At 40.1% G+C, this 23,424-nt stretch overlaps 1 protein-coding gene across 1 annotated transcript; it reads right to left on the bottom strand.

Moving 5' to 3' along the window:
* Positions 1-754: 754 nt before the first annotated feature.
* Positions 755-16,162, bottom strand: LOC124142122 (T-complex protein 1 subunit zeta-like). Its single transcript, XM_046510407.2, has 15 exons — positions 15,980-16,162; positions 13,617-13,680; positions 13,067-13,201; positions 12,586-12,645; positions 12,221-12,334; positions 10,777-10,880; positions 9,708-9,818; positions 8,085-8,244; positions 7,319-7,401; positions 6,569-6,665; positions 6,020-6,167; positions 4,314-4,406; positions 3,020-3,163; positions 1,676-1,748; positions 755-1,151 (listed from the first exon to the last, which is right to left on the bottom strand). Exons 1-15 carry the CDS (start codon positions 16,114-16,116, stop codon positions 1,076-1,078), a joined length of 1,599 nt encoding a protein of 532 aa, XP_046366363.1. The 5' UTR covers positions 16,117-16,162; the 3' UTR covers positions 755-1,075.
* Positions 16,163-23,424: the final 7,262 nt, after the last annotated feature.

The following is a 23,424-nucleotide window of genomic DNA, read 5'->3' as shown; positions in this document are numbered from 1 at the left end:
AATACCTCAAGACAAACTGACCCCCACGTATTGCTACTACACTAGATGTCTGACACAAGGATCGATGTCCCTGCCTAAGTGCCTCAGGGTGTGAGGGAAAAATAGATTTGCTGGCCCAATACTCATACAGAGTGTTTGTTGTTTAATGCTGCACTCAGAAGTATTTCACCTATAGAACAGTGACCTCTTAACAACCTGGTCTGCACCAGATAATCCATGACCAAGATAGTGTGCACAAAAGCTTTGGGGACATCTACTTCACAATGAGTGACCTTCACATTGCGATTGGGAAATCTATGCTTTGATTTGTCAAGAATGAATCAAACATTTCCTGTAATTTGAGTCACATTTCATAATGTGACCTTGACCTTAAAAGGAGGTCACCCAAGTGTTGATGCACTCAAACCTACAGATCATGTAACCCTTTGATTAAAAAAATAAAAGTTTTGGTTCTCAGGCACTGCTTGCATCATCATAAAGTCTGCTGCATTTTTATTTCCATTTGAAAAAAAAAAAAAATAATCCTAATACTTAAAAACAATGCAATCTAATATAACATGCAGTTACCTCCCTTTACATGTGCACAGCTTACTCTTTATCTCGTGTTATGGTCATGGTGGCAATAGGAGTTTGTATGGTTGTTTATGTAGGTAGGCCCTATCATTTCAAAAGTCATTGCCTGAGAACCAATTCTTATTTTTTTTTAAGCCTAATATTGGGGCTGCTCAAATATCTCTAATAAACAAACACCAAGTTAGCAAGATTGTTTATTTGGGCATATGAAAAAGAGACAAACACATCACAGATCTTTACGTAACCTCATTCTGTTCCTGGAAATTGGTTCACAAATTTTGTCAGGCACAGTCATGTTAAAACAGAACATACTGATAGCACTGGAGCAGGATAATCAACGTGACAACCAAAAAGAATTTAATGACTGCACAGTTCAGTATTTGCCAAAATTATGACTTAACAATGAAGACAGAATGAAGTTCCGTGGTGAAGCACTATAAGATGACACAGGACAAGCAGCACATTAGGACAAGCAGCACATTAGGACCAGCACATGGTCGTGTTAGTCTCCCTTGAGGGAAGACATGCCGGCTCGCATAATCTCGTCGACCAGTAGAAGATTGGTGGCTATCACAGTACTGAAAACAGAAAAAATGTCCAACATCAGATCAAATTTTCATTCTCCAAACCAAACAACCATAATAATTGAGAGAAAGCTGTTTCCACAATATTTCAACGAAATATATCAACCTGCAAAACTATGTCATCTGCAACAGGTAAACCACTGACTGGAAGCAAAATGATCCACTCTATGCCAGGGTGCCGTTGTACAAAGCGATCTTAGCGCTAAGGTGATCGTAACTCCCATACCTTAGCATAGACTTACGACAGTCGTAGCGCTAAGGTTGTTTTGTACAATGGCACCCAGGTCACAAAGCCTGAACACCTATCACCATTTTTGTAATCTCTCTTAAAAAAAGAATCAGGTACTAGGACATAAAAAAAAAGTTGTTATGATAATTAGACCACAAAAATTGTCAAATCAAGCTGGAAGACAATTCGTTGGCAAATCTGTGAAAATGATCAACAGTTGGTTGACACAAGAGCAATGCTCGCCATGTCTCCATGTATGAGCAACTGTCGGTTCAGGAGGGCAGCTTACCATGAATGCAGTAGTTGTTTCTTCACCCGGAAGTTGTCGAGTATTCCTAAATCAGCTGGTATGACTGCCTCCCCTAAAAAAGCAAATTCATTCTGTATAGATCATGGCAAGGGAGCAAATTCACTCCAATAATGGAAGAAACACTTAAGGAATAGACTAGAGTAACAGTGCTGTTTATATTTAATCAAATGTTATAATTCTCATTGGATACTGACAGTTCTCTTTGTGTATTTTCACTCCCTTGTATCCTTGTCTATTGGGCATTTTAAAGCACTGCGTGGACCTTTTAAACTTAGTTCTGCTTACAATGGTGTTTTAGGTGACTTCCATTTCAAGTCATTCCATATAAGCTCACAGCAATACATGTCAAAGTTACAGTGAGACGTAGAAAGTATTTGCAATATTCACTGTAATATATATATATATATACACACACACACACTATGTTTTCTTTAAATAAGTGTAAAGAACTAAAACAAAAAATGTCAGTAAATAAACTTATTAAAAGTAAAAGACAGGGCCATAATCTTGAACAGATTCTTATTAGGGCTTCTTTCACAAAAGGAAAACAAGAATGTAAAACAGTACAAATGTGTAACAGACCTTATTGTGGTACTTGCCCTCATGTTTTACAATGTTCTTTAACATTCAAAGACGGACAATCTTTCCATGTCCGTGAAAATATGAATTGTGCTTCCAAAAAATTAATTTATGTCATACGATGTGCTGGATGCAAAGCCGAATACATTGGACAGACAGGGGACACAGTAAGAGCGAGAGTGTGAGTCCATCGACAACAAATAAGGGACCCCCCTGGCCGATGTATCCCACTCAGTCAAGACATTGATACGTTTTACAAATGTGAAAATGATACACTGAGAAAGATAAAAGAAAGTTATTTTATTAATACTTTCAAACCAAAATTAAACAGCCTAAAAAAATTGAATTTAATACACAATTACTGTACATTTTACAGTCACTACAATACTTATTATGAGAAAAAATAAATTGTTGACATGCATGTATCGATGTATTGAAGTATTGATGCATTAAGGTATTGATGTTGTCATGTATTAATGTTCAGACGTTGATGCAATGATGTATTGATGTATTAGTAGGGATTTAGGAGATATAGTATAAGTACAATATTAGTGTATTTGTTGGTAGTGTTGTGTATCATAAGTATTTGGGAAGTGTATGTTAGAGTGACAGTGACAGTGAAAAGTGTGTGAAGGGTGAGACTGGAAAAGTCATTATCAGTATAATTAACTTTATTCTGAATCCATATTTGGGTTGTGTTACTCCGTGTTGTGACACTATCCATGATCCAGTATTGCGTCTTACCTGTCTTGATATCCAGTCCCACTGCCTGTTTAGGACCCAGGTACTCCTGCTGCAGTTTGACAATGGCCTCCTGGGGATCAAGGCCCGAGTTCTGGGCGAGAACCTTCACGATGATCAGCAGAGCCTCGGCAAACGCCTGGATACCTGCAACAGACAAGAGTGAGTGAGTTGGGTTAACGCCGCTTTTAACAGTATTCCAGTTGTATCGCGTGTCAGCTGTGGGAAGAAAGCCCGAAGTTATGCAGGTCTTGTACGTTTACCACTTTGGTGAAACCCACGAGCACGGGTATGGTGCTGACAAACCTAGAAACATAATCGGGGTGAACCGGGATTCGAACCCAATCATAGGTTTCTGGCGTGCCCAAGGGATGCAACTCTGCACCAGACAAACCAGTGATTGGTATGACGAGCAAAAATCCAAGCCATTGGGATACAATGACACTCAATCAACCAAAGCACAGAGTCTAACCACCTGATCCACAAGTCGCCTCCACAAACACAGGTTGCCTGGGATAAATTCTAACCCAAAACTGCAACAGGGCTGGGTTTTAACACGGCTTTGAAGACATAACACCATGTAACAGCTTACGGAGGGAGGAAAACCCCAACTGATTCAAGAACATGACATTTAGCTTTATTCACAAAATGCACATCTCAAAATTTTATAGAAAAAATTACAAATATTTCCAAGTTTAAAAAAAGTTACTAAGATACTCATGCTGTAAGTAAGTTCACAAGTCACAATGACAAATTGAAATTTGTTTATGTCACCCTGTAAACATTTAAATTTAAATTACAAATTACTAAAGTTTGACAAGATACCAGTCATGCTACAAGTTCAGCCAGTGCAAAACTGGTATGACTGAAAGTGTGGAAACTAGGTACATAGTTCAAGAGATAATGTTCTCACGTCCCACATATCTACACAGGTCGCCACTTATCTGTGACAGTCACACGATAACAGAAACTGGGACGCAACATACACATGAGGATCTGTGTCAACAACCACTGTTTGACAATCAACGTTATCTCAGACTTCTTTACCTGAGTAATTGAACAGGATTTCTGAAACTGTCCTTACTCTGACAATGTTCCACTATATTCCTCTATTGTGTCTTTTATGGACCTTATTTATTTTTCTTTCATAATTTCTTAAAGATGTGGCAGCAGGAAACAACTCAGAATAAAAGTTATGAGAAATAGAAATTTAGATTTAGAAAAATAACCTTCCGGGTCTCTAAAGCAATTTTAAGGCATCCGGAAAGCTTCTTCCAAACTTAATGTTGGAACCTACCTAGACGTGCTCGTCCTTTGACAGTGTCCTTGAACTTCATGAGTTCCTGGAAGGCTGCAATCTCGAAGGCTCCAGCTCCAGGCAGCACACAGTCTGGTGGGGAGTTAACATTGGTGAAACACAGCCTTCTAGTGGAACAATTTTACAACACAAAAACTAGTGTGCTCAGAATAGCTCTGACAATGCACTCAATATTTCTACCATATAACACTAAACAACATGTTACCTCCAGTGGACAGAAACCAGTCAAGTGAATGCTGTCAGCAGTATTCAACCAATAACCTGGTTTGAATCTGGACCAGGCATGATCAACGATGCCACTCAATAAGCCAAGCCACCGAGACTGACCACCCGACCCTCTTCAACAGCTGTTTAGATACATATGGGATACTGAGGACCTACACTTCCTCCAATTCACCTCAGAAACATGAACCAGTTCTCTTGTATCATTCACACATCATTTATGTAGCCTACGGTTTCCACCCTGTCACAACTATGTAGCAATGTTTTACATCACTTTCAGCAATATTCAAATACTGGACAATGTGAAGTGAGTCGGTGAATATTGACGCATCAGCAATGTCGGCGATTTGTTTGTTGTTTAAAGCCACACTCGGCAATATTACAGCATTATGATGGCTGTCTGTAAATAACTGATGCTCATGATGTCAATCACTTTATCAATCTAAATAATACGACGACATTCATCAACCAAGTCAGCCAGCCTGACCACCAGATCCCATTTGTAGCCTTTTATGACAAGCATGGATTGCTGAAGACCAATTCTAATCTAATGTTCACTGGTCTATTCACGGTGATATTGGACACAAAGAATGGGCTTCGTTATGCCCATGCTCATTTTTGAATTTACTGTGTGGAAATAAATAACAGCAGTCAAAGTCACTTCAAATAACACACCTTCATAGTTCCATGTGGCATATCCCTGTTTATGAATGGTGGCCATTTTGAAGGGTTAAGTCACTAAAAGTACTTGAGGAGTACTCTTAGTGCCAAAAGTTTTTATGAACATGGCTTAAGGAAATTCTTAGATTTAAGAGTAACTTCTGGTATTTCTTTGAATTTTCTCAGACTTAAGGCTTGTTAAGCACTCTAAGAATAATTTATGAATATCCCCGTTGGTCTTGAGAAATACACTACATCAAATAGTCATCCCATAACAGCATCAAGTCTTTTGTTAGGAGTGAGTGAGTGAGTTGGGTTTAACACCGCTTTTAACAGTATTCCAGTTATATCGCAGCGTGTCAGTTTAATGTGGAAGGAAAGCCCGAAGTGATGCAGGTCTCAGCCGTTTACCGCTTCGGTGAAACCCACGAGCACGGGTATAGTGCTGACAAACCTAGAAACATAATCGGGGTGAACAGGGATTCAAACCCAGAATCATAGGTTTCTGGCGTGTCCAAGGGGCGCAACTCTGCACAGCGAATCGCGGCGCCTTAGACGACTGGGTCACCCGTGCCCCCTCTTTTGTTAGGAAAGTAAGTTACACGCTAAATCATCAAAAAGTGCAAACCCAGATTAATTTCCATGAAATGTGCACATAAAACAAACTTGAGATGTGCAACCAAGTCACCTTTTACTGGGTTAATATCTTGTAACCAAACCGTTCTACACTGACTTGTGTCAAACTTGAAAGTCATGGTGCCAGTGCTATAAAATAACAGAATCCAAGGTGGACTTCAACTCACTGTCCTCAATGGCATTCTTGACAGCACGGAGCCCATCTCGGACAGCGTCTTTGATCTGCGTCAGTGTGTGTTTGTTGGGTCCCTTGATGAGAATGGTGACAGACTGTGGGTTCTTGCAATCCTCCACAAAGGTGTACTTCTGTTCCCCCTGGAAACAACAAACACAGGATGCACTGGACTGGATTTCTAGATTAGCCAAGGTTCACAGAGCAAAATAGTCTACATGGGAGAAAATCGCCATTGTGCCACAATGACCGGAATGGTTAATCAGGGCAAAGCCGATTCATTCAGATTTTTCATTTTATATTGTTGTACATCTGAAAGATTAGAAAGACCAACTGTTGTCTATAAATGTAAATGATCAGGGAGTGTTTGGTTTAGAACTTTCAAATATTCTGGTATGTATCTGAAAATAATAACCATTATTTATATGTACCAGATTTTCAATCTCGAACACTTTCTGAGAGAGAAACAAACAAGATGCCAAAGATTATTTTCAATGGCATAAAATAATCAGCCTCCAACATAACTGATAGAGTATGGACCTACCAGCACATGTTCATACATGAGTCCAGCATGGCCTAGTGCATCCGGTGTCAGGTCATCCACGGAGTTCATAGCTGTCCCACCTACTGCCAGGGCAAGTCTGAGGACAAAGGTACACACTGTAGCAAACACAGTACACAACATGTAAAGACTGAATGTCAGCACGGGCAGTAACCTTCTAAATCCTGGGACTTTGAAAGCATTACCAGCCACACGATTACATTATTCTTTGTTAGTTTGTTGTTTAACGCTGCACTCAGCAATATTCCAGCTGTATGACAGCGGTCTGTAAATAATCAAGTCTGGACCAGACAATCCAGTGATTGACATCATGAGCATCAATCCACACATTTGGGATACAATGAATGTATCAACCAAGTCTGTGAGCCTAACTACCCGATCCCATTAGTCGCCTCTTACGACAAGCATGGGCTGAAGACCTTATCTACCCTGGATCTTCACGGATAGAGTGAGCAAGTGGGGTTTTGAGTAAGTGGGCTTTTATGCCGCTTTTAGTAATTTCCCCGTAAACGGGCTTTACACATTGTACCCATGTCGGGAATCAAACTTGGGTCTTCAGTACGACAAATGGACACATAAACCCTACTGTACCCTACTGCCCAACACACATGTTGTATCTCTGCCTTCTTTAAGTGAGTGAGTGAGTATGGTTTTACGCCGATTTTAGCAATATTCCAGCAATATCACGGCGGGGGACATCAGAAATGGGCTTCTTTAAGAACACGGACTCACCTCTCCATGTTTCTCCTCTTGGCCCGACGCAGGCCCACAATGCCCTCCTTGGCAAACATATCCAGTGACAGAGGATCAATTCCCTGCAAGAAATAGGAAATGCAAATTGTATCTTATATGCTTAAGTTGGTGTTTCATATTTTCAGATTAATAACACAGGGACTTACATGATGGTTAGGTCAAGTTGACTTGTATTTCAATAATAACAGGACCAACAGACGAAGAGGCTTTAATGCTTATTTCTAAATTATTGCATTGAATGCAACTCATTGTTCTTAACAATTATGGTAACACTATTCATGTTGCAGTTCATTCAGAGCCAGGAATTTACTGTCCATTCTGGACTTGCATTTAAACAAGTAAAACTGAAAAATATCGGTCATTATGTAAAATAATAAAGAAATTTTATATCAACCATAACATGGTTAGTGATATGAAAGAATCAGGTGGTCATTAAATTCTTTTGAATAGTAAATAACTGACCTCTACAGTCCGGTAAGAAATACACTCAAACTTACTGGGTGACTTTCGTAATCTAACATCAGAATCTACATCAAAAACAGGCTTGAAGATAAAAGCTTTGCAGCATGTACAATGAAATTAAATTCTTGGAATCAGCGAAGTGTGTCATAATTCGCCAGCCTTGAACCCCATACTTATGTTTTAGATCCCAATATTTATTACTGGACTTCCAATCCGAAAGAGCCTGGTAAATCCCTAGACTAATGTTGCTGTTGAAGCTGTACCCGAGAATCACAGGCCCTACCTTTTGGTTGATGACAACAAATCCCTTGTCGTTCCCTTTGCACACTTTGGTCTTCAGCTCAATGATCTTCCTGACCCGATCATCAATGAACCTTCTCTCTGCCTCTACCAGCTTCTCTCTCTCCGCAGCACTCTTATAGAAGAAACCAGAGTTCACCTCGCTGGAAAAGAACAGAAAAGTATGACAATGTCTTCAGTGACATTCCCTACATTCATAAAGTTAGTATTATGAGTGTTCAACATTAATTATCGATTGCTTCAATAAAGTGCAAATATCATGTTACAAATGCAAGAAATAGTCAGGCTCCCATTTTTTAACTCACTATTTCTGAACATCACAAACAGTATGATGAATTATGAAGGATTTTGCATTGTTAGGTTAGGAGTTATCTCCCATTAGTCATGAATCCTTCAGTGTTCCAATTTGGGGACCCTTGGGTCTGTGAGGTCTTCTATGGTATTTGAATCAAGTGAGTATGGTTTTACGCCACTTTTAGCAAGATTCATGCAATATCACAGCGATGGACATCAATAATCGGCTTCACACATAGTACCCATGTCGGGAATTGAGCCTGGGTCTTTGGCGTGACGAGCGAACACTTTAACCTCTAGGCTACCCGACCGCCCCTATTTGAATCAAGGGACCCAACATACAGAATTAGGGTTATGACAGGGCCCTTCGACTTTCCTGCTTTATTATAGGTGAAATGGAGTTTAACGTCGCGTCCAAGATTATTGCACGTATATAGCGACGTGCATGCACGTGTGGTTTTGTGGCTGCTTGTACTAGTCCGGACTGATGCCGATTTATAGTGTTAGCACACTGAGATACCATGCCGCAGTTTTACATGAATACCCAACTCAGACACAGTATACCGACTCCGAGCCGACCAGTCCTTGTTTTAGCCCCTTAATGCCGAGCGCCAGACAGGGTAACAACAAGTACCATCTTTTAACATCTTTTGGTATGACGCGGCCAAGGATCGAACCCCGGACCTTCTGCTCTCCGGGCAGACGCTCTACCACGGAGGCGGTCTGCTTTATTATAAACATATAGGTTTGTAACACTTGTTACCAATACTTCATGTATGCACTACATTCCTCCATCCCCCTTAAACATACATTGCTTAACCCTACCCTTAACCCTACATATATTAACCCTTGACAACACATGCAACAGTCTTGTGACCGTCTCCTATGCACGCTACTACTATGTCAAGCAATGGTAGGCTTTGCACAAAATTCATGCACAGAATTCTTTTTAGTTATAAACAGCCTAACTTCATAACCTTACTTAAAACAGCCAATCATAACTACACTGCAAGCTGTTTGTAGTGGAGGGCGATAGAGGAACATAGTATATACAAAGCAGGGAGATATGAAGAGATTCCCTCATTATTTTCTTCTAACATTTGGGAAAGGACAAGCAACCCTCGACTTTCATACTTTATTTCAAAAACTAGCTATTATTTTCAGCTTTGTTAGTTGCCTAACTGCTGACAAAATGTTGATAGCAATCTTAATAAATATACTTCATAAAATGACATGGTAATATGAGTAGTCATAAATAACAATGTGCCTTCTTACATGTCTTAGTCATGAAATGTTAAGTTTTGCTACTTACGTCTTTTCATACTCCAGTGAGACGTTGCAGGTGAGAATGTAGGCGTCTTCAACTCGCTTCTTCATATCGGGGTGACGAGATCCATGATCCATGACTAGGCCCCGCACAAACCTAGCCAGCATACACCATATGGTTTTCATAGTGAGCAAGGAAATAAGCAGCCAAACTAACAAGTGTTACAGCTATCTTTCATGTTCAGGCGAAAGTAAATTCATAATTTCAATCAGTCAAAATGTCCTCTGATCCTCATTCGAGTCATCTCTTGATGAAATGGGATGCTAAGTTTGTTTGTGTGTTTATTTAACACCACACTCTGTAAATTACTGATTCTGGACCAGACAATCCAGTGATTGACATCATCAGCACTGATCCATGCAATTGAGATACGAAGACATGCATAAACCACGTCAGTGAGCCTGCCCAATTGATGCCTATAGTCACCTCTTACAAGCATAGCCGTCTCTTACGGTAAGCATGGGTTGATTAACTGATTAAGACTTATTGTCTACATGGATCTTCACAGGTCTGCTAAGTAACCATTTTCCTATTACCAAATGGGGAGCTGGGAAAACCATCCCCTATGGCGTTGAAATACTAAAATTGTGACTTAAACAGGAAAAATTCACTTTTTCGGAGACAAAGTCTACCATCCTGATTTTTTATAAAGAACAAACGAAAACCATATGTCCGGCCAAGACTTCTTACAATTGGCTGATGTCTATCAAGCAATCAGAACTGTGATTAAGCCATCGGAGAAAGTGTGCTACAGCATGATCAAAATTAAACAATACACTGGCATCAGTTCGATTGGTCATAATGGTGAAGTTTACACGTTTTCAAAGCTATATAATTTAGTTCTAGTTTCAATGTTTAACAAACTTGACAGCATGTCAGCTAATTTGAAGGTTGTCTGCCAAACTGAAGCAGGTTTTTTATTGTCCAGGGAACTCATGCCACAAGTCATACAATTCAGCACTGATTTTCCACACGCCCTGCCAGTGAGTAAACATACCTCAAGCCCTTGCTGTAGGAGATAATTGTTCATAAACCTATAGCAGCTAAAACTCACGTCGTGTCCATGTCAGTCTTGTGTTGCATCTCCATGATCTCCACCATGTGGAGGTCAATGGCCTCATTTGGGCGCTTGATGGCCAGCACAGCATCAACAACATGCTGCAATGGTGAAGATAAACAGCATCTTATCAGGATGTGCATCGGCATTGCTTATCATAGTGGGGGCAACAGAGTAGAGTCTCTAACCATGCTAACCACTAGGCTTTTTCTGCAGTTTTTCAACAAACAAAAAGGCACAATTTCATTAAAACCAGATCCTTTCTGTTTTGATACATTTCCATCACGTTTTTCAGCAGTCCCAATTGTCTACGTAACCAGGTGAAATATTCAGAGCAGTATATCTGATTTATGTATCTTGAACACAAACATAAACAGGCAGTTCTGAATGGAGAATAATAAAGACCATGCTATATATATTGTGGAACTTTTATACACCCTGTCGGTCTTGAGCTTCACTGCATTAACACCCAAAGGGGTTCACCATTTAGGAGTGAGTGAGTATGGTTTTACACCGCTTTTAGCAACATTCCAACAAAATCATCACGGGGAACACCAGAAATGGGCTTCACACATTGGACCCATGGCCGGACACAAACCCATGTCTTCGGTGTGACAAGCAAACACTTTAACCACTAGGCTACCCGACCGTCCCTTCACCATTGAGGAAATGTTTGTGTTCTGTGTGGCTTTTCTTTAATTCAGATCTATATTTCTGGAGTGTTCTCCCAGGGAAGAGGTATCCAAATCACAAGTAAAAGATCTAATCTAATGAGATTTGCACATATTTCCAAAACGAAGCATCTTCAATTGTCCAGTGTATAATATCTCCATTCTATTATGATCTGTTTTGTTTGTTGTTTAACGCCGCACTCAATATTCCAGCTACATATATGACAACGGGCTGTGAAGCCTGACCATACGATCATGTTAGTAGCCTGTTACGACAAGCAAAGTCACCTCTTACGACAAGCATAATCGCCTCTTAGGACAAGCATGGGTTGCTTAAGACCAATGCTAACCCAGATCTTCACAGGTACATTCTATTATGATAAACTCCCTGGACCCATTTGCCACCATGACATCACCATCTCCATTTCTCTTATCATCACTTACTTATCAATACAAAATGTAAACTAGTAAGAACAAGCCCTCAATATACCATAATTAAAAGTAACATCTTCAAAATCAGTTAGTCAAAACAAATGTATGAACATGAAGATACAGCAGAAACTCAAAAGATTATACAAAACAGTTTTCTCAATAGCTTTCTTCATATAGCTGGAATATTGCTGAGAACGGTGTTAAACAACAAACAAACAAATCCTACTTGAAAGCATCAATATTGAGCTGACACAAGAGAATAAGGAACAAATACCTTTGGCCTTTTGGAAAGAATGGGTGTATAAATATAAATGCCAGCTGCATGATGGAAAGCTTACCTCTGTGAGCAGATCAGCCAGCTCCTGGTGCACCTTGGTCCTGAGAGATGTGCGTGCCACCTGCACCAGCGTGTCACGGTCAATTGTGCGCTCAATCTTCACCTCATCCAAAACCTATATACGCAAACACAAAACAATTTTATCATCAAGCCCATAAAAAAGTGATGTGAATCTGATTACCCAAGTACTCAAACAACTAGCAAATAATGTTTGGGACCTTTTTTTCGGACCTTCAAAGGAACTCACAGATGTATGTACTAGGAGTAAGTTTTGACCTGTATGCAGCAGTAAACTATCTGTATAATTCTACAAACTTCAAACCATCAAGCTACTATAAAACCCTCACTAGAATAATCATGACGTACCTCCAAAGACTTGTTTCTGGCCAGTTCGAACCCCTCGGTGATCAGACGAGGATGTAGTCCCTGCAAAAGAAAAATAATTTCATGCCAAGGAACAGATACAGATGAAATAATCTGACATTCTTTTATGGCAGCCTATACAGTGTTTGACAGTTCAAGCGTAGTTCTGAACACTAATATGGCATACAACGACATACCCCTTAGACATGTTAGGGACTGTGTCAAAAGTTTGTATGCTGATTGCTGAAGTCTCAAAATTCTCAATGTTGACATGGCACCATGGACACTGATCAAGTGAAGTGCCCAAATTTCAGGACTTTAAACCCCTGCGATCTTTCTTGCTATTGTTTGATTACAAGCGCAACAATCCTCTTCATACACCAAGTCCAAAATATCATGGCACCTGGCAATTGGTTTTTCATGTTTAATACCAATTTCACACAGATTACCATAATCCTTCAAGAAAATGCCTTGTCTGCCCTACCTCTGCTATGTAGAGATCAGCCTGTTTAAGCAGCTCTCCGATGATGAGGACGTTGGACGTTGTGCCATCCCCTGTGATGTCATCTTGAGCAGTGGCCACTCTTGCAATCAGGGAGGCGGTAGGGTGCTGGATTTGCTGCAAACACGACAGGTTATCAAATATATATTGCTGTAACAAACCTAGAGTTACTTATTACTAAGGGATAAAGAGTGACCCATGACTTACATCGTCTTTCAAAATGATCATGATGAAGGGCTATGTTTCAGAAATGAAGTCAGTGGACAAATAACGCAGATTGCTCAGAAATGGGGGGGATCATTCCTTTGCTCCTCAATGTGCCTGGCAATCTGAAGCACTGTGGGTGAGTTGGGGTGGTGAACTAGAGATATTTTGAAACACATTTTCCTCTCAGTGATAGTTTGAATACAATTATTACCATTATGCATGCGCTCCTACATTCATATTCCACACAACCATAACACCCTGAACCATGACCATGATGAAAACAGATGTTGTTTTGCAAGATGAAGAAATGTTGATATTTCCTTACCATCTCATGTAACAGAACATTTCCATCTTTCGTCAGCTTGATGTCTCCAGCTCCGGACACAAGCCTGAAACAAGAACACAGTGTTGATGCACAACTGCCAGCAATAATTCTGTGTACAAACAAGTACACAAATATTATTCCTCTTGCTCATTTAATAGTGTTTATGAAAGGGAAGGGATTCCAAACAAAGGGCCCCTGGCAGTCAATTTAGAAAAACATTGGGGTTTTTTTTGCTCAAATTGGTCAATGTATACAAGTCACTTCTTCATAGCCATTCAGATATTTACTGTATCCTGTACATAACATGAATGGGAAATGTGTAATTCCTATTTGGGAATTTGTACCTACATTTGCTGCTGACTTGGGGTCGAATATCGGACTGAGCAGGTGTTGGAAAAATCCCTGAATGTTCAATCTCGTAACTATTCATAATAATCATCACTGTTAAAATTCTGATTGCCTTCAGAGCCATTTGAATGTCAACGTGATTGTCATGTAAGCTTTTCCTACTAACAGTCTTCTCAGCCTGATCATGCTGATAACCAAGAATTAAAGCAAATATCACCATGATCAAGGTATATGAATGAAATTACTACAACTTAGTACAAGTAAGTAACCATGGTAACTGAGTCAGACTGGTAACAGATTGGTGCCATAAGACCACTCACAAATAGCCAGGGATCAAAACTTGACTACAGCTACACTATAACTATAAATAGCTACTGTATCATACTAAGCACCTTGCTTCAGTAAGTGACGCCTGACCAATGTTTAGACCAATCTGAGTGTAATGCTGTACTAAGACCGAAAATGGATGTGACAGTCCATATTTTCTTGCATATAGAACAGAATTCTTTTTACAGAAAAGTTAACAGCAACGCATAAAAAGGGTACAGAATTGCCAAAAAGCTTCTATTGAAAAAGTTTAAGTTTCATCAATGTTTGTTCACTACTGCTTGATCTCCGAAAACAAATTTAACTTGTGTATCGTTTTGACCGGCGCCCCTTAATCACTTTTGTGAGGACAAAATCTCGACCAGACAAAGCAGTGATTGTGGTTTAATATGTTATGAAATTCAGTGTGATGTTTAATGAGCAGAGGCTTTAGGGGCCCCTAGACAAATATTTTCAATTTGCCATAAGCATGGGATATACTCTTTACATATCTTCATGCCTATGAGTTAGATTTTAAGTGGCTCTTTTTTTAACATAAACGTGATAAAGATTGTATCCTTAGCTGCAGTAACCGTAATTCTGTGCTACTCCCTAAAATGAGTTTGATTTTGACAGAACTAGATCTATGGCTGTCAATAGTGTTAGCCACCTGAGTCGCTCCTTGATTTCTTAAACATGTTAAATGTGCAAACTTCTAAAATAATTCATTACTTTTATATATCATCAGATCGTGTTTTCGGACATCATACGTTTCCAGACGGCCAAGTTTATCGTGAATTACTGGTGCTAATAACAGGGGGTGCAGCGTTAGAAATTGGCACTCGTCCTATAGTCCTCGCCAAAGTGCCCACTAAATAAGGTATCATAAGGACAAGTAGAAATTTGCGATTTTTAAGGGTTTTGCTATATGTTATCATTATAAGGACTAGGGGTCTAAAACTGTTTGTTTCTAACGCTGGGGTGTAGCTTCACTGACATTATAAATGCTCAGATGATGGCTTGTTTTTAAGAGAAAGTTGCTTTCATAAGTGAAAAATATTTTACAGTTGTTCATGTGATTAGAGAGAAAAGCATGAATGTTTCTTTAGCATCCGAAAACCTGTAACAGGAGTGAGTGAGTATGGTTTTACGCCGCTTTTAGCAATATTCCTGTAATATCACGGCGGGGGACACCAGAAATGGGTTTACACATTGTATCCATGTCGGGAATCGAATCCGGGTCTTCTGCGTGACGAGCGAATGCTTTAACCACTAGGCTACCCGACCGCCCCCCTGTAACACGAGGCTACGTTAACCATAACCGTTAAAGTAACAGCAGAAATACAAACTTTTTAATTTCTATCATATTCATGGTCTTTTTTTAATCATATGGGGCAGTGTACAGCAAACATAGACGGGGCCGGTTTCGCCAGCACCCATGTTTTGCATCCAAACCACGACAACTTTACCACCCACCTTTGTTTTTTATAACACGGTAAGAATGGTAAACATCATTTTACTATCTAAATTATTCAAAGAACCACTGTCGTTTTTTCACACACGGAATACTTGTAAAACGCCTCTAAGTAACAAGTACCGACATGACTTACAGAAAACAGCATGTAGGCCTAGAGCACGTGTTTCCAGAATGTTCTTAGTAACGACGCTTGTCGGCTTCGAAAACTCATGGTTATTTTGTGTAAACTCACATTTTCATGGTACCCTTTGGGCCGAGATTGGTGCGAAGGACATCTTGAAGACCTTTTGCTGCACTTATATTGACAGCAAGGGCCTGTGAAGCCCTAGCAACTTCGGCTTTCGGATTCAGAGACTTTATCGCCGACATCTTGGACCAAGGTTTGCTTCTCACGAGAACGTTCGAGATTGGACATTCCAGGGATCCTTCATTGTATTACTTTGCTGACAACTATGATCTGCAAGAAAACCCCATGGGGTTTTCTTGCAGATCAATCATGCATATCTATATTTTAAGCTGAATTAAGGCTGTCGCTTATTCTAATATTTTTTTCTAATATTGTTTTTATCAAATATAAATTGGAGCTGGATACGTGCCCGGGGCTAATATTAATGTGTGTAAATGTTTAGTCACATATATTTGATGCGTTACATGTCCGTCAATCAGAACGGTGGTCCAATTAAGAGGTTTGAAAAGTTAGGATACACGCTTTTCAAAAGGGTGCATGAACGTTCCTAACGTGGATATATCATCTTAAGATAAAATCATATTACTACGAAAATCTGTGCTACCTTCTTATTTATTGTCATTTCCATGCACTGATGCATTTACCCTATTTATACGTACAATACTTTTTTTATGAAAAGAAAGTGTACAAAAAAGCATTCACACGTTCGTTTAACTTCTGTGCACATTGATATATGCCTAATGATTTGTTTGTTTGTTGTTTAACGCCGCACCCAGCAGCATTCAAGCTACATGTATATGGCTGCGGTCTGTAAATAATCGGGCCTGGCTGGCCATTTTTTGGTGATGAGATTGGTCTTAGGACCGTATCATATTTTGCGCTAAGTGTGTGTGTGTGTGCGTGCGTGCGTGCTTGCGTGTGCTGTTTTTTAACCTGAGTCCAACGTGGCTGCAGCTTACACAATGTTAATTGGTATAACAAGCAATCTAATTAAAATCTTATCTAAGATTTCGCTGCCGCTTTGTTTAGCGATAGCGAGAACTAAGATCTTATTTTAATGAGATTGTATAACAAGAAAACGTTCGATGCGATGCATCAATTAACACGGCGGCAAACTATTTGTTCGTCAAGTTATATTTACAAAAAAATAACTTCCCCAAAATATTCAATCAACACAGGCATGTTTAAAACAAAATAAACAATATTTGTTTAATTCATTTTCCTTTTTTACGTCTTAAATCGTGTTTTTAACTGGTATGTGATTACCCTCAAAGGCTTCCTACACTGAATTTGATAACAATGTACGTCTTTCCACAGTAAATGAGCACATGTGCGTAGCCTCTATTCATGATGAATCTAGGTCGAGCTGCATTCCGCTTGGGATGAACCGGTACGTATAGGCACTCTCTCCCTGCATGTCCCCACATACGAGGGTTTGGTCTGCTATCATGATTGTTTGTTTGTTTGTTTGTTTGTTTGTTTGTTTAAAGCCGCACTCAGCAATATTCCAGCCATATGACGGCGGTCTGTAAATAATCGAGTCTGGACCAGACAATACAGTGATTGACATCATGAGCATCGACCCAATTGGGATACGACATGCATCATCCAATTTAGCGAGCCTGACTACCCGATCCCGTTAGTCACCTTTTACGCCAAGCAAACCCGTGAAGATCCGGTTAGACTAAACACTGAGGTTTCATACGGCAAGCAAACCCGTGAAGATCCGGTTAGACTAAACATTGAGGTTTCATACGGCAAGCAAACCCGTGAAGATCTGGTTAGACTAAACATTGAGGTTTCATACGGCAAGCAAACCCGTGAAGATCTGGTTAGACTAAACACTGAGGTTTCATACGGCAAGCAAACCAATGAAGATCTGAGTTAGACTAAACATTGAGGTTTCATACGGCAAGCAAACCAATGAAGATCTGGTTAGACTAAACATTGAGGTTTCATACGGCAAGCAAACCCGTGAAGATCCGGTTAGACTAAACATTGAGGTTTCATACGGCAAGCAAACCCGTGAAGATCTGAGTTAGACTAAACATTGAGGTTTCATACGGCAAGCAAACCAATGAAGATCTGAGTTAGACTAAACATTGAGGTTTCATACGGCAAGCAAACCAATGAAGATCTGAGTTAGACTAAACATTGAGGTTTCATACGGCAAGCAAACCCGTGAAGATCTGGTTAGACTAAACACTTAGGTTTCATACGGCAAGCAAACCAATGAAGATCTGAGTTAGACTAAACAGTGAGGTTTCATACGGCAAGCAAACCAATGAAGATCTGGTTAGACTAAACATTGAGGTTTCATACGGCAAGCAAACCCGTGAAGATCCGGTTAGACTAAACATTGAGGTTTCATACGGCAAGCAAACCCGTGAAGATCTGGTTAGACTAAACATTGAGGTTTCATATGGCAAGCAAACCAATGAAGATCTGAGTTAGACTTAACATTGAGGTTTCATACGGCAAGCAAACCAATGAAGATCTGGTTAGACTAAACATTGAGGTTTCATACGGCAAGCAAACCCGTGAAGATCCGGTTAGACTAAACATTGAGGTTTCATACGGCAAGCAAACCCGTGAAGATCTGAGTTAGACTAAACATTGAGGTTTCATACGGCAAGCAAACCAACGAAGATCTGGTTAGACTAAACATTGAGGTTTCATACGGCAAGCAAACTGGTGAAGATCTGGTTAGACTAAACACTGAGGTTTCATACGGCAAGCAAACCAATGAAGATCTGGTTAGACTAAACATTGAGGTTTCATACGGCAAGCAAACCAATGAAGATCTGGTTAGAGTAAACATTGAGGTTTCATACGGCAAGCAAACCCGTGAAGATCTGGTTAGACTAAACATTGAGGTTTCATACGGCAAGCAAACCCGTGAAGATCTGAGTTAGACTAAACATTGAGGTTTCATACGGCAAGCAAACCAATGAAGATCTGGTTAGACTAAACATTGAGGTTTCATACGGCAAGCAAACCCGTGAAGATCTGAGTTAGACTAAACATTGAGGTTTCATACGGCAAGCAAACCAATGAAGATCTGGTTAGACTAAACATTGAGGTTTCATACGGCAAGCAAACCCGTGAAGATCTGGTTAGACTAAACACTGAGGTTTCATACGGCAAGCAAACCAATGAAGATCTGGTTAGACTAAACATTGAGGTTTCATACGGCAAGCAAACCCGTGAAGATCCGGTTAGACTAAACATTGAGGTTTCATACGGCAAGCAAACCCGTGAAGATCCGGTTAGACTAAACATTGAGGTTTCATACGGCAAGCAAACTGGTGAAGATCTGGTTAGACTAAACACTGAGGTTTCATACGGCAAGCAAACCAATGAAGATCTGAGTTAGACTAAACATTGAGGTTTCATACGGCAAGCAAACCAATGAAGATCTGGTTAGACTAAACATTGAGGTTTCATACGGCAAGCAAACCCGTGAAGATCCGGTTAGACTAAACATTGAGGTTTCATACGGCAAGCAAACCCGTGAAGATCTGGTTAGACTAAACATTGAGGTTTCATACGGCAAGCAAACCAATGAAGATCTGGTTAGACTAAACATTGAGGTTTCATACGGCAAGCAAACCAATGAAGATCTGGTTAGAGTAAACATTGAGGTTTCATACGGCAAGCAAACCCGTGAAGATCTGAGTTAGACTAAACATTGAGGTTTCATACGGCAAGCAAACCCGTGAAGATCTGGTTAGACTAAACATTGAGGTTTCATACGGCAAGCAAACCCGTGAAGATCTGGTTAGACTAAACACTGAGGTTTCATACGGCAAGCAAACCAATGAAGATCTGGTTAGACTAAACATTGAGGTTTCATACGGCAAGCAAACCCGTGAAGATCCGGTTAGACTAAACATTGAGGTTTCATACGGCAAGCAAACCCGTGAAGATCCGGTTAGACTAAACATTGAGGTTTCATACGGCAAGCAAACTGGTGAAGATCTGGTTAGACTAAACACTGAGGTTTCATACGGCAAGCAAACCAATGAAGATCTGAGTTAGACTAAACATTGAGGTTTCATACGGCAAGCAAACCAATGAAGATCTGGTTAGACTAAACATTGAGGTTTCATACGGCAAGCAAACCCGTGAAGATCTGAGTTAGACTAAACATTGAGGTTTCATACGGCAAGCAAACCAATGAAGATCTGGTTAGACTAAACATTGAGGTTTCATACGGCAAGCAAACCCGTGAAGATCCGGTTAGACTAAACATTGAGGTTTCATACGGCAAGCAAACCCGTGAAGATCCGGTTAGACTAAACATTGAGGTTTCATACGGCAAGCAAACCCGTGAAGATCCGGTTAGACTAAACATTGAGGTTTCATACGGCAAGCAAACCCGTGAAGATCTGAGTTAGACTAAACATTGAGGTTTCATAAGGCAAGCAAACCAATGAAGATCTGGTTAGACTAAACATTGAGGTTTCATACGGCAAGCAAACCCGTGAAGATCCAGTTAGTCTAAACATTGAGGTTTCATGTCGAAGCTGTTCCAGCTGTTTCTGAACCCACTATAACAGCAACCTATATTTATGCACATTGCGAAGCCGGGGCGATCAGTTCGTGCAACACACGGCCAATCTCATTAAGTAAATATCAGTTTTTGATAGACATCTAACTACACGTATTATATTTCAGTTGCTTCAGACGTTGACGAATTACGCTGAAACGCCTACATTCGCGGCGAGATGGGGCTGTGCTCCTTGAGATGAAAGACTACGCCCCGTGTATGTTACACACCACCTTTATATAGTGACAAGTCCATTATTTAGTTAGCTGCATAGCTTTTATAAAACAACGACTTGTGTGTAAAATATCTTAACGGGTCGAATGTAAACTGAGGAGCAGAAGAAAGTATACCGAGTTTGTTTTTATGTCACTGAGAATGCATGGGAAGAGCAGTTGTTAGCTTTATTGTCTATTTCGTCATCCCTCATTCCTGCAACAGTCTGTAAAAAGTGTTCTGTGGCTTGGTTTCAATGAAAGTAGTATCTTAAGAAAACACATGTAGATGTATTCTTTGCGTGCAGGCCTAAGTGCCAGTACAATTCAACTTTTTATACACTTGTAATCAATTGTAGATCTTGAATTACAAGTGTGTGTGTGTGTGTGTGTGTGTGTGTGTGTGTGTGTGTGTGTGTGTGTGTGTGTGTAATTAATTATTGATATGATTGTTATCAACTGTACGTCTCGAATTACATGATTGATTTGATTGTCATTAATTGTGCATCACGAACTACATTATTGATTGTCATAATTTGAACGTCTTAAAAACATTATTTATACATGCTTGTGATCAATTGTACGTCTCGAATAATATTATTGGTAAAACAACACCCCTTAAAACTTGTTCACTGGGATTTACGGTACAAAGTACCCAGTTTGTACCCATGACTGTACAGTCTCCTCTGTGCACAGATACGCCGAGTGTGACTGACCCCTAAACGGTTGGTGGCTGTTAACACAGGAATATCTGTACGAGAATCTGTGCTTTACAAAGAAAGTTATCCCAAATATAACATTTGGAGCATTTTACCACTTTCTAAATGGCATTGTGTGTTCATACCTGGCCCGCTGTTGAGTCGTCGTTTTTCTTCCACAGCCTGTGTGTATGCCACAACGAACGTTAGATTATCAGAATTTGGGCGAACGGAGTCAACCACGGTTATCATATTTCTTGCAGCCAGGGTTGGCTATAGATTCAACCTGACAGTCACTGTTAGTTAGGAAGTGTTAATCAAGGGTAACTTGGGACAGTACGAATAAAATGCAACCTCAGGTCAGACAACATGGCTGCCAGGAAAAGGAGAGATAACAAGAGACGTGTACCCCAGAAACACACATCTAGACAGGTCAACAGGTGTTCCATTTGTTTGACAAAGCCGCCACTGTACCTTCACTATTTAATGCATGTAAAACAACACGGACATTCTTAATAAGGCATAGAACAGTAAACTGAGCTGAAGACGGGTTTTGAAAGCGAACGGGTGCACTGTCATGGACCTGACGAACTGGGAAATATATGTTTGGGTTCAGGTGAGGTGAAATGGGGTTTACGTCACGTCCAAGAGTATTGCACTTATATAGCGACGTGCATGTACGTGTGTTTGTGTGGCTGCTTGTACTAGTCCTGACTGATGCCGATTTATAGTGCTAGCTCACTGAGATACCATGCCGCAGTTTAACATGAATACCCCACTCAGACACAGTATACTGACTCCGAGCCGACCAGTCCTTGTTTTAGCCCCTTAATGCCGAGCGCTAGACAGGGTAACAACAAGTACCATCTTTTAACGTCTTTTGGTATGACGCGGCCGGGGATCGAACCCCGGACCTTCCGCTCTCCGGGTGGACGCTCTACCACTAGGCCACGGAGGCGGTCTGTTTGGGTTCAGAGACCATATACCGATATGGTCTCCGTTGGGTTGTATGATGAATCAGAGACCATAAAATAGATTCTATTTTATGGTCTCTGGATAAATATAGCAACACTATCTGGAATTAGGTGAATGTTGTAACGCCCTATTGTTTACAGTCTACACAGCCTGTATTAACTGTTATGTGGTTTTACAAACTATTTCATTCATTAACTGTTGTATCAACTGACGTCACACACATACACACATACTTGCTTTGTAGGGGTGGTGTGGTGGGGGTTAAGGAACAATTTATCTGTATCCAGCAAACTATTTATTTACTGAGCACTATCAAACATGCAGTTTGTTAACTTTCGGGTACTCACGGGGAAAAAACAATAACAAATGCAACAACCAGTCCCGGGGAATTGCTTTAGATCAGTGCCTCTTTAACTCAAAGATTTTGAATTTTGGGTATTATGAACAAAACACAATATTCATTTTATTTCACAACAAACTATTTATTTGGGGCATATTTCTGAATAAGCCATTCATTTACAATCCCAGCGTTACACAATTACACACAATTAAGGTATCGGAATATGTTAATAGTGAAATAAACACCATGCAGCTTTTACATACAGTTGCACATTGGTTATCTTTCAATAACCCTTACTTAAAAAAACATTACTTTGCAATTGGCTTTGTCAACATTTCGCAAGGTTCCCGGCTAACGCACTGAAGCTATAAAAGGGTATTCACTCCCGCGACAGGCCACCAACAGTGATACCGTAAATATCACCGAAATAACGCACTAACTTGTCTGCATATATATTTAGGAGATAAACATATACTGTGATTTCAATGTAGAGCTAGGTTACCTGTAGATTTAACCGCGCTAAATTGAATTTGGAACCGAGCGCGTATGTTTATCTCCTAAATATCACTCCTTATACCACTGAAAGCTGTAGAATCCAAACAACCGATGTACCTCTGACAAGTGTAAAATGACACGGCTCCCATGATTCTCCCATGGCCGAAAGCTATGAATACACGATGCCATTTAGAAAGTGGTCAAATATGTAACAAATG

Source organism: Haliotis rufescens, unplaced genomic scaffold, assembly GCF_023055435.1.
Source record: "Haliotis rufescens isolate VD_foot unplaced genomic scaffold, xgHalRufe1.0.p SCAF_15, whole genome shotgun sequence".
NCBI lineage: Eukaryota > Metazoa > Mollusca > Gastropoda > Lepetellida > Haliotidae > Haliotis > Haliotis rufescens.
The sequence above is the reverse complement of the archived record's forward strand: the minus strand, read 5'-3'. Positions and strand labels throughout refer to the sequence as shown.